Source organism: Mauremys reevesii, linkage group 7, assembly GCF_016161935.1.
Source record: "Mauremys reevesii isolate NIE-2019 linkage group 7, ASM1616193v1, whole genome shotgun sequence".
Taxonomy (NCBI): domain Eukaryota; kingdom Metazoa; phylum Chordata; order Testudines; family Geoemydidae; genus Mauremys; species Mauremys reevesii.
This window is the reverse complement of record NC_052629.1, coordinates 63,049,075-63,061,819: the sequence shown is the minus strand read 5'-3', so window position 1 is coordinate 63,061,819 and position 12,745 is coordinate 63,049,075. Positions and strand designations below refer to the sequence as shown.

General features: G+C 44.8%; 1 protein-coding gene across 4 annotated transcripts in view; it reads right to left on the bottom strand.

Moving 5' to 3' along the window:
* LOC120369307 (dual specificity phosphatase 29-like) overlaps positions 1–12,745 on the bottom strand; it is a 44,900-nt gene that overhangs the window by 7,482 nt on the left and 24,673 nt on the right. For all 4 annotated transcript variants that reach the window (XM_039482469.1, XM_039482467.1, XM_039482470.1 and 1 more), the window contains exon 3: positions 1,329–1,549. In XM_039482469.1, coding sequence (XP_039338403.1) covers positions 1,329–1,549 — 221 coding nt within the window. The remainder of the gene's footprint in view (positions 1–1,328; positions 1,550–12,745) is intronic.

Below are 12,745 nucleotides of genomic sequence, written 5' to 3'. Positions count from 1 at the left end.
AAATCCCTCTCTAGGAATGTGATTAGAAGTGAGGCTAGAGATCAGATGCTTTCAGCCACCCAGAAAATCTAACTAGTCCGCACGCTTTCCAGAAGCAGTACTTGGGTGGAGTCTTGTCAATTTTAAGTGGCTTTCTTCACTTATGGACCTCTCTTCCTTCTAAGAACATGAAATCTTAAAGCAGCACATAATGCTACTGGCACTTCAGTTTTAAAATAGTGATGATAATGTCTTTCTGCCTTAACAAGGGGCAAATTCTGTAGCTGAGGACTGTACTTGTTGAAAGCTTAAGACCTGGCTGGTTGTTGGGGGTATGCCAGGTAACCAGCAGCTGCTGATCTAAACAGCCAAGTTGACAAGAACACAAGTTGACAAGAGGTTGGAAACTTGATATGTGGCCCTCTGATATTAAAGGCTTTGTAGGTCAGCAGGAGGATCTTAAGTTTCTCTGCTGGCTCCTGGTAAAACACCTTGTTGAGATTTTTAAAAAAATAAGAACTGGAGTAAATGTTGAAAGACAGTGTGGGGGTCGCGGCTGTGGTGCTTCACATCAGCTTAAACCCTTAGCTAGGACGCTGCTGGAGGTCAGCAAATAATGAAGTGTAGTAATCAAGCTGGGAAATTACAAAGGCTTTAACTAATGTTTCCAGATCTGTGCTGTCAAAGTGATTTCAGTCTCCTACGGCTTGGAAGATGACAAAATAAATCCCTGTTACAGCTTGGAGATGATCTGATGGCAAAAGTACTAAAGTGCTTTTATATGTCTCGATAGCAAACCTAATGCTTTAGTGTGAGAAATGTTGAAGTGACAGCCTTGGAGACTGGAGTCCTACATACACAGGATAAGTACAGCCTGGGCAGATGTCCTGCTAATAGGCCTCACCGCTAACTGGAAAGGACCCACCTCTAGGAATGGCAGACTAGCTCCGTGGCCCATTGAGTTCACGACTTTCCTCCTGAGATTGTTTGTTTGCTTCATTGGAGTGTAAAATGAGTGCTGCTTGTGCTAGGGACACCTGTCTGCCAGGGAGATGGGCCACTGTTAAGCAGCTATCAGAAGGTAAGGACTCTTGGATTGCTACCAAATCCCATTGATTTGAATGGCTGAAGTGGCTGTGAGATGATCTGACCCATATACCAGCATTGACTTTCCCAAAATGACCAGCTCCATTATTAGCCATTGCTTGTTTGTCCTCTGCTGGTGGTCCTTGACTTTCTCTGCCTGTTTCACCCCCTGGGACTTGGCTACTTTTGATGAATACTCATGTGCACTGAGATCAACTGTAGCAAACAAGGTCTTTCTGACTGTATTCTGCCCCCCTCCTTACTTCTCTGATCTTGGAGTGCAGCTTCAATGAATTCAGCAGCTGAATAAAAGAACTGGCTGAGGTCGAAGGTGGTGAGATCATCTGCTTCTACCCCATGGTACTCAATGGCCATGTCACCGTAGTAATCTGGTCCTGTGTCCACGTTCCACCGGCCGTGGGCTGCATTGAGGATGTGGGTGAAGCCGGCTTTCTCAAGGCTGTAGCGATCTAATGCAGTTTTCCTGTTAAACAAATGTCACTGTCAGGTGTGTGAATGGAGCTCTCTCATGCTGCATCTGCTCAGAAATATTTCTCTTATTTCGCAAGTGATAAACCACAACAACACTGATGATACTTCAAAGAAACAGGCTGATCCCCTGCCTTTACACAATACCTTTCATCCCAGGATGTCGCAAACAAACTGAGCTGCCTAGCAGCCATATGCTGTGAGCTGTTATCGGTTCTACCCATTTTACAGGGGGGAAACTTGAGCTACAGAGAGGTTACGTTGACTTGTTCAAGGTCGCAAACTGAGCGGCAGAGCTAGAAATAGACCCCATGAATCCTTCCTCCCACTCCCTGGCTTTAACCATCTGACACATTCTTTCCCATCATTTAATATGACAGGACTAATCAAAGAGTCAGTTACAAATGAGGATTAAATTCAGGTAGGGTTCACATGGCTCTTCTTACCTCTGTAAGAAACGTAACTGCTGAGATTTTTCTCTTCTACAGTTAGAAGAAAAAACTTGTTCATGCTCATGTGTCCAGGGGGTCTAGAAGCTCTGTCAGCCTCCTCCTTGCTGCCATATACTAACGGATCACATTAAGGTGTCTCAAGACAAAAGCACTATACCCGAAGATCACATATCAGCCATTGATTTAGAGCTGTAACCTCTTTAGAGAAGTAAAAGTGGATATTTCCTACTCCTGGAGTGAAGAGGAATTGGCTCCTGGGATGAGGGGGAATCTGGGGGGAGGGGAGGGGAATGAAACTGAAAATATTCAAGCTTCTTAAACTGGTCAGGATGTGCAAAGCTAATGCTTCCCTTTCCATGCTCAGACACCCAGGCGTGCTGAGGACAGGACAAGGGGCAGCCCAACCTTCAGTAAACCTGTTGATAAGGACGACCTATTGTTATTTTTTTATTATTAATGTGGCCCTCGTGCCTAGGAGCCTTAGTCATGGATCAGGGCCCCAGTGTGCTAGGCGCTGTACAAACACCCAGCAAACAGATGGGCCCTGTAAGGATTGTAAGGACCCAGTATGGCTGTTCTTATGTTTTCAGTATGAATCTTTTATCCTTTCTTCCAAACCCTGTTGGCTAGCAGATACAAAAAGGAAATTCTAATTGTACTCGCTGTATCCAAGCGCGCACAAGTGTGGTTGAGAATTCCTTGAGGGATGCAGAAGAGCTACTGCTGCATCCAGGCACATCGCTCTAATTGCTCCCACACAAGAGCACTGTTTAGCGGCAGTGGCTAATAAGCTGTGTGTGTTTTATACATGGTAAGACTGTGCGGTCAGTTTCTACTGTTGTGTTACCGTGGGCTCTTTGTTTTGGTGGGTTAGCACAATCTAGCAGAGTCCCCAGAACAATTACAAAGCCGCGAGCTCAGTGAACAATAGAGACACAGCATTGTTATTGGAGGAGAGCCCAGAGTCAATGCAGTCTCCTGCTGCCGCTACTGCTCAAACACACTTTCATCTACTCCCCCAGGCAGGAAGTATGCTCGCCCCCATGAACTTCCTCTCAGAGCTACTTCCTGAGATGGCCTGGTCCTTCCTCTCTGGGAGAAGCCACAGAGCTGGGTGAAATTTTTGGACTGAAATGTTTTTGGGAAAAATGTGGATTTGGGTCGACTGAAACATTTTGTGGCTTTGTGTAGAATATGTCAAACTGATTCAGAGGAAAATAAAAACTAAAAATAATTGCAAACAAATCTAAACATTTCATTTCTATACTAACTTTCACTTTTTTTATTCAAAATAACTTTCAGAATTTGTTTTATTTTTATAAATTTAAGAACATTTAAAGTATCAATATTTTTGATAGCATTGTAGCGGAGGTACTCTGTGCTCATTAGGTCTGTATGTGGGGCACATCTACATGCAGCCCCCAACAAGTGGGACACTAAAGTTGTGTGAACTGTAACTGATTTCTCAGTTCACTGGCAATTCTGAAAAAAAAAATTACCATCTTGAGTTGATCCGAAAACATTTTTGAATTTTCAGCAAATCAAAATCAGAATCAGCTCAGAATCAAAACATTTCAGCCGATGTTGAACAAAATGTTTCATTTGACCCAAAACAGTTTTTTTTCTGACTACTTGATTTGCTGAAAATTACAAAAATAATTTTGTTTGAAAGATTGATACTTTCAAAACAGATGAAAAAGTTTCTTGGGGAGAAGGCTAGGGCTGGTGACTTAGCCTACTCTCCTGAGTCTGCCGTGCCTGAGGTGAAACGCAGATTCTGCTTTCAGGTTTGGTTTTGTGGTGGTCCCCTCCCGCCGCAACCCTTATGGGAAAAAAAATCTGTTTTCCATTCTTCAAGCTTGGCCCAACAAACATGGGGAAATGATGCTTTCAGTTAAAAATTCTGTGCTCAGTTAGAACCCCTGCAAGTGGAATCCTTGCTGAATAGCAAGTAGAGCCACACAGTGGTGAGCTCCAGCCGGTTTGCACCGGTTCGCAGGAACCGGTTGTTAAATTTAGAAGCCTTTTTAGAACCGGTTGTTCCAGGACAACTGGTTCTAAAATTTTTTTTAAATTTAACAAAGGCTCGGGCAGCTGTCCACCCGGCCCCGACCCTGGTCCCAGCTCACCTCCCCCTCTCCCCTGAACGTTCCGCCCTCCTTCTCCTCCCCCTCCCCTGCTTCCCGCAAATCAAATGTTCACGAGAAGCCTGAAACAAGCAGCAGGCAGGTAAGCCAGGCGGGGGGGCGGACGGCGCGCGCGGCCCAGTCCGGCTCTACCTGAGCGGCTCCCCCTGGCCCTGGCCGAGCGCCCCAGCCCGGTCCCAGCCAAGCACCCCCGGCTCGGGCTGGTCCCGGCTGAGCGGCTCCGACCCGGCCCAGCTCGGGGACCCGCGGCTCCAGCCCCAGTGCCAGCCGAGTGGCTCCGGCCTGGCCTGGCCCGGGGAGTCAGGCCCCGTGGCACCGGTCACGGTCCCGGCCCCAGGCAGTGTGGTAAGGGAGCAGGGAGGGGGTGTTCGGTGGGTTGTGGGGGGGGTGGATAGGGGTCAGGGCTGTCAGAGGGCAGGGAACAGGGGGATTGAATGGGGGCAAGGGTCCCGGGGGGCAATCAGGAAGGAGCAGGGGTTGGATGAGGTGGTGGGGGGCAGTCAGGGACAGAGAGAAGGGGTGGTTGGATGGGGCAGGGGTCCTGGGAGACCATCAAGAATGAGAGGAGGGGTTGGACGGGGCGGCAAGGGGCAGTCAGGGGACAGGGAAGGGGGGGGATGGGTCAGGAGTCCCGGGGGGGTGTCATGGAACATGGGGGGTTGGATGGAGCACGACCCCCCGGGGGGGGCATGACCCCCTTGTGAGGTGAGGAGGAGGGAACCTGTTGTTAATAGCTTGGCAGCTCATCACTGGGGCCACATTGTAGTCAGGGTCAATGGAAAAATAAAGATTTACTGTCCATGAAAGGTAAAGTCAAATTTGGATTCTGCAAATGCAGCTCAATCTAATAAATAGCAGTTGAATTAAACAATGTACATTGTTATTGTTCTGAACAGAGACAATTCCAAACAATATGTCACATAACAGACATATTAACATTTGACACTGCAACATTCATCTGGGATGTAATTTTCCCGTTTCCTTGACTGGGTTCTCAGGAGACTGTCAGAAATTAATGCCTTAAATGCAAATATTAGACAAGGTGGTGAGGTAATATCTTTCAGTGGACCAACTTCTGCTGGTGAGAGAGGCAAGCTTTTGAGCTACAAAGGACCTGAAGCAGAGATCTGTGTAGCTCAAAAGCTTTTGCATCTTCTATCCTGGGACCAACACAGCTACAACACTGCAACCAACTTAGATGCAGATACTATACCAATAGAGAGCCTTAATTATAATCCGTTGCATGGCTCTAGGATCTCACATTTAAGTGTTCAGTGGCCGTAATGTTTAGTGAGCACACAGGAGTCTCATTTGTCAGAGTGAAGGCACAGTGCTTTTTTATTAACTGCATCAGTGCTCAGATAAGTCAGTCTGCTCAGGCTCCGGGAAACATTTAGTGTGTTCTGGGCAAGCCCAAGGGTTAATACAGGGTTTATCATAGTCACTCCCAGATTAGCATGGTATTTTTATATCTGCATAGTCACTTCCATTCTATTTCTCCTTACAGTACCTAAATGAAACCTCTCAGGGCTCTTTAGATTTACGGACATGGGGGTCTATGATATTGGAGCTGTCCACTGGTATACTTACTGCAGTATCCTGGCAATAGACAATGCCTGAAGTTTCAGTGGAAAGCACTCATCTTTTTCCCAAGGCATCATGGGCAAGCATATTTTGGGTCTGGGGCTAGAGGATGGAGTTCCTTCCTGATTCCTGCTGTTGACTATCTTACGACCTGAAGCTTTAGTATAATTTTTCTTGATCAGTTTGGACTAACCCCTTATATTAGCAGAAGCATATTGGGTATGTATTTATTCATGTAGCTGTTCTGTCAGTTGAGATTGGATGAAGAGAAGTAACTGAACTGTCTTAAACATTACAAATGCTTACAGTGTGATAAACAAAATCTGTTATCATTGTGAGCCCCTCTTCTGCTCTGAATTAATCATAGATATAAGATACAGAAGAGACATTCTGAGGTCTGTCTAGAAAATCATCCTGCCAATGAAGGGTTATTCTCTATCGTGCTCTTTAGTGCTTTGTGCAGGCTGATGTTAAATTCTGTCATCCTCACCTTCCTCTTAGCTTATCCTCTCAGGTCAACTGCTTTAAACTCTGCTGTATTGAGTGCTCTTCTATGGACTTGTCTGAGTTCAGAACTGACCTTTTGCAAGCAAGGTTACCACAGAAAAGGCCATTTATTCCCACTGGTGCCTGTCCCATAACCAGTTGTTTAACATGGGCCCAGATCAAACCCTTCCTTCTTTAGCTGCTAAAACTAGAAAACTTTCAAATGTGAGTGCTCAGAGTTAAGCATTCAGATCCATTTCTGGGCATTAAGATGCCAGTTTAGCAAAGCACTTAAGCACGTGCTTAGATTGCATTTACTTCAGTGGAATTTAAGCATGCGCTTTATTGAACTGGTGCCTTAATAAATGCCTGACTTTCAGTGGTGCTGCGCACCTGCAGATCCAGTTGTGAGCTCTCTGCACCTCAATATGGGTTTGGCTGCCACCGTCTGAAAGGGTTGGTTGTAATTTCTGTAGAAGGCTTATACCAGGAACTTTTCCTACTATTTCTAGTATGTTGCATATTCTGCAGGGCCAGGACTTTGTGCCTTTGTTCTGTACAGCATTGAGCACACTATCTTTGTGAAAAATATAAATGTTTAAATCACTCCACAGCCACTGCTTCCACCTCGTATGCTGTTTTGCTTTACTCTTTAGAAAGCTCCAGCAAGATTAAATGGTGTGATTTCCCTTTCCAGTAACTAAGCTGCGTTAGGTCCTTAACAGGACCTCTTCCCTCCACTAGCAAGAGGTTCTATATTTATAACCTGCTCCTATTGGCTTAAACTGAAGTTTTGCCATTCATAGTAACAAAGGATCAGGTCCTCAGGCCAAGATTTTCAAAAGTGACTAGTGATTTTTGAGTGCCCAACTTGAGATGATGTAAAGAATTTTCAGAATGTGCTGCAGTTTAGCTCTTTGACAATTGGGCTCTTTTAGGGTTGCCAATCCTCCAGGAGTGCCCTGGAGTCTCCAGGAATTAAAGATCAATTTTCAACTAAAGATTGTCATGTGATGAAACCTCCAGGAATGCGTCCAACCAAAATTGGAAACCCTAGGCCCTTTTAAAGTGCTTCCAGTTGAACATCCAAAAATGGGCCTATCATTCAAAATCCTTCAAACTTTTCTTTTCCATGATACCTACAAAAAACCTTTACAACAGGTAGGCTGCTGGTAAGGTGAGACCGCTGCCGATCATACTGACCAATAATGTCTCATTGTTTCCTTGCATGCCCCCATCTGTCTGTCTCCATCTGTGGTCTCATTTCTTATACTTAGTTTCTAAGCTGTTTGGGGCAGAAACCATCTTTTTTCTGTTTATACAGCACCTGTACAATGGGGTCCAGGTCTGTAACAGGGGCTCCTAGGTTCCACAAATAATAAATAGTAGTGATAGGTTTTGGTCTTGCTTTAACTAAAGTGACTTGATTGTCAATGATCTTGAGGTAACTAACATGATTGTAAATTCTGATGTAGAAGCTCATGCACACTTCTGAATGCAAATATTGTTCCCAGTCGTAGCTCACATAACCATGACCAGGAACAAACCTTTGCGCAGTGCCCACACTAGAATTTACAAGCATCTCAATTAACTCAAGATAACTGGTAAGCAGTTGGGCTGATTTACAGTACAACCTAAAACTTTGGTGTAGATGTACCTGTAGAAGCACCAACAATCACGAGTCACTTGTGAAAATCTCAGTTCATAGTTTAGCTCCTTTGTGTTTTAACATAATCAGAACACTTGGGTGTATCACAAGGTGTGTGTGTGTGTGTGTGTGTGTTTCCTTTTGTTCCATCTTTTTCTTACACCACTACTGTAGTAATAGCATTTTAGATGAAAGGAAAGAGTATGTAAAACATGAATACCTACCAACAACCAATTGGGTAAGGCAGCTAGTGAGCGAGGGCCACACAAAGGCTGTTAGTGTGAATTATAAACCTTGTTCAAGGGTTTATAATTCAATCCTTCATTTGTTTTGAGCTAGCACATGAGACACAAGTTCTCTCTCTTGCAATTAGCTCTCCACCTCAGTTTAATAGTCCAGCTAAGAGTTTTCTGTCTTACTCCCTCCCTATGTGATGCTATTGCCTTATAAATGTGATAGATATTTCTATTTCTCTGGTAATAATTGAACATAAAGCCACAATGCCAGGAAAAGTTTGCTCTAAATGCCCAGCATAGGTGAAACTATCAGCATTTGACATCCTCCAGTTGCTTTCATTTTACTCTTCTGGGCCATCTGTGTTAGCGTTTGATTTCTTTTTACATAGCACAAGCCATTATGATCTTCAATGTCTGCCTTGAATGCACTTCAGAGCAGGGAAGGTGAAGTACTGTATTGGGAGATAATTAGGAAAATGACAGTACATCTCAGCCTAGGAAGGGAGGCATTGAGTAAAGTTTGGGTCCCTGAGTAAAAACCCACCAAGCCTTTTAATAACAAGAGATATACTGGGTACGGTGGCCTTGATTTAGCAAAGCACTTAAGCGTATGCTCAAAGTCAAGCATGTGCTCAAGTCCATCCTTATGCAGCAAAACCTTTAAGCAGGGACTCAGCTCATTACAAAATCAGGGCCTCTATATTGGAACATGAGGCAGATGGACCCATATATGTGTTTGTAATGTTCTGTGACAAAAGGGGGGTGCTTGAGATGGGAATGACCCTCTTATGGGGGAAATAGAAGACAAAATCCCTTTTTACTTTAGATTATATGCACACCTCAGAACATGTTGCCTAGTACTGAGTTGGGGGGAAATGGCCCAATCAAAAATATAATCCAGTTGCAGCCATTTCTTTGAAGAATAGTACTTATTTCTTTAAGATGTATACAAGGACAAAAAGATGGTGCCCATCCAAGCCTGTGATCTTTATTTAAAATAAAAGTTCATAGCAAAAAGACAAGTACTGCTACAAATTCTATTTAATCCCAGCAACAGTTAGCTAACCCTTATTGCAAAATAAAATAATACTGCCCTTTCCTTTCTATTGTTTACCCCAACCCGCCAATGCTCTCATTGGCACCTCCCTCATGAGCACCGATAACCCAGCCTTCATTCATGCTTTAGTCTCAGCCAGACACTGGGGAAGATGCAACCACGCCATCTGGTCAGAAGAGACAGAAACACAAGCCGGGTGTCATCCACATACTGAAGACCCCACCGCCCATGATTCTCCATTCACTCTCCCAATGGCCTCACACACATGTTAAATGGGGAGGGACAAGATGGAGCCCTGTGAAAACCTCTGAGTGCCCTGCGGGAAGCAAAGTCGACCCTCTGAGATCACTCAACAAGAAATGCACAGAGCAACACTGTCTACTCCTCCTATAGCCCCCAGGTAAGTCAACAGCATTTCATAGTCAGTGCTGTCTGACTAGGCGGCTGGTGTATCTAATAGCATTATGGACACTCATCTTTTATCCAGCACTTGAGAGAGATCATTGAGCAACACAAACAGCTGCTTTCTTAGTTTGTATCATACTCAAGTTAATACTCAGATTGACAAGGGTTAAGAAAATCTGAGGCAATGAGATACTGTGGAAGGAATTGTCTCTTCATAAATTTTGAAGTATTTTTAACCACCAAGGGAAGACTAGGGGCAGGGCACTTATTTCCCAGATGTTCAGTGTCAAATGAGGATTTCCTGAATATAGACAGTACCTCTGTTTCCTTAAGAGTGGTCTGCAACCTGCCATTACTAAGGCAGGTGTTGACAATCTCCACTAATACTGGGCCTAAAGTTTCTGCAACTTCTCCTGCATCTAGAGTAGCGCTGCTGGCTGAAGATTAAGTAGAGATAATGTAGCATTTGTCCCCCACAAGGCATTGCCTTGTCTTCACAGATGCATGAATTGGAGCAATTTTTTTCCCTCTACAAACTAGCTAGCAAGCTCTTCACAACCAGAGGAACTCATCAGTTGCTGAGTGGGGAAAGCCAGGGTTCATTGGGCAATCCAGTGCCCAAAGCAAATCCACCGACTGAGGTTTTGTAGATGCTGTGATAGGCAAGGAAACTCCTCTTAACCTTCCCCACATCAAAAGCATACGAGTTTTGAAACATTTTTGACATAGCCAATTTATTTCAGACTTTGACACTCTTCCTTATTGCTTCAACTGTTGCAAATCAGCTGCAGACCAAAATGATTTGTGAGGAGGACTGGCAGGGTAAACTGCCAGTGCTGCTTGTATCTTGGCATTTAAAGCTAAAGTTCATATCATCGCTTTTTGTCCTTGAGAGATTTTTTTGTATAGAGTTACATATTTGCCTTCCAACTCATAAAGCCTCCACTAAGACTGGCAGATGACTATGCTAATATTACAATGAAACCTTCCAACGTGTGTCTTTCTTTTTAAAATAAAATGATCCCACCCCCTCTCCATTCTGTGTACGTATTTCTACCTCCTGGGTCACTATCAATATGACCTGGAATGTTTCTATTTTTATGTGATTAATACCAGTGGATGTCCTAAGAGTTCATATGTTCTAAACAGTGTGAAGTACCTGTGCATTGCACTGAGCCAATTCCCACCTGATTTCCTCTGAATTAATCCAAATGGCAATTCTCTTGATACGTAGCCACATTACTTTGCCAGACAAAATCCTTCAGGAAGGGGAGGGAGTCAATCAGTGGGTGGCTAAACACTCAGTGTGTGCTTAATTAGCACAGTCTCCTATCTTCTAGATGATCTCTCTGTGTGCGCTACCTGCAAACTTAATTGCCTGAGTCAGTTCTCAGACCACACTCCTCGTAGCAAGCATGGTTGTCAGCTCTATCAGCTGAACTATAGAGAAGGCTCCCTTTCACCAAACCTACAGGAGTTTGGCTCTGCTTTGCAGCTGGAAGTTAGTCTTAAAATGTATTATGTAAGGAGGGGTCTCTTGATTAGTTTCTCTTTTTGACAGAGACAGGCCAATGAGACAGTGTTCAGATATAGATTAGGTTCTGGCTAGCGTTCAGACCTTGAGGTCTAATTAGAGCTAGGGATGAGGTCAGATGAGGCCAAGATCTTAGGAGACCACCATCATCTGTAGCTGAAATCTTGTGAAAGGTACTCGGGAACCAGAAAATGGTCCTCTTTTAGTTTTGGATCTAACGCAGAATCACAGCCATAGTGATGGGTAATTCGGCAGCTACCATCTCTACTTTCTGGCTCTGCACTAGGAGCGGGGTTTCCCTCTGAGCACCAGTTTTGCTTGTGCTTTTGTTGTACCTTGTGGCTGGGGATCAGCCAACCAGGCCACCTGAAGAAAACATCTGCCTCACATCAAACAGAAGAAGGAAACAAAACAAAGCAGCTCCCTATCCTATTGAAGATGAGCTACATGTTCCTAATCCTGGTCATGGATGAACCAAAAGCCTATTTCTGTTCCTGGAAGGCTCCTATCGTCTCCAAGGTCTGGTCTTAAAAGTCTTTAGAACTTGCCGGAGGAAAACTTCAATTGGAGCTGAACACAGGATGTTAAACTTGAGGCTTTGATTATTCTGGGCCTTACAGGCCTCATGGGGATTTCATTGCCTCTGGGAAACAGCTGCAGCGAAGTCCTGTAACAAAAGGAATGAGTGGCCTCACAGGGTTCCATGATAGCCTGTGTTGCATTAGAATAATGCTGTGGTTATGTAGTCAGGATAATTAATTGGCATTTCCATAAGCAGTCGCTGTTAACCTCATAAATGCAGAAGGCAGGAATGAGGCCCAGATGTGGAGGCTCTAAAGATAAACGCTGTATGTGTATGTACACTTGATTTGTAATGAGCATGCCACTAAATTCTTCTAAGGGCAGCCCTTAATTTAGCCTGGTTGATAAGGATCTGAAATGAACCTGACATCTGTTGCCTTTTCCACAGTAGCTATTTGGTGACCAGTTCTTCAACCAGGCCCTAAAAAGAGACTCACTGATGAGTTGAGGGCAGAAGCTGTTGGTCACAAATAAGGTCATCTTGTCCCAAGGGGCTTATCTTGTGTTCAATGCTTAGGACAGGGGTGGCCAACCTGAGCCTGAGAAGGAGCCAGAATTTACCACTGTAAATTGCCAAAGAGCTACAGTAATACGTCAGCATCCCCCACCCACCGGCAGCCCCATCGATCAGCTGTTTCGTGGCATGCAGGAGGCTTGGGGGTGGGGGGAACAGGGAGAAGTGAGGGCGCGGCAGGCTCAGGGGAAGGGGTGGAGTGGGGGCAGGGCCAGTGGCAGAGCCAGGGTTGAGCAATGAGCACCCCCCCGACACACTGGAAAGTTGGCGCCTGTAGCTCCAGCCCCAGAGCTGGTACCTAAACAAGGAGCCGCATGTTAACTTCTGAAGAGCCGCATGTGGCTCCGGAGCCAGAGGTTGGCCGCCCCTGGCTTAGGACATAAAAATAACTAAAAGGGAACGTAAAGCTGGGTGAAGTGTCAAAGCAAACCAGTTCCACTTTTGACACTGAGAGCAGCATTGCCAATGTGCCAGCATGTGGAGTTGTGTATACATGGATTATTATGGCCCCATTATCCTGGACTTCATCTGCTTAGAATTAAATGC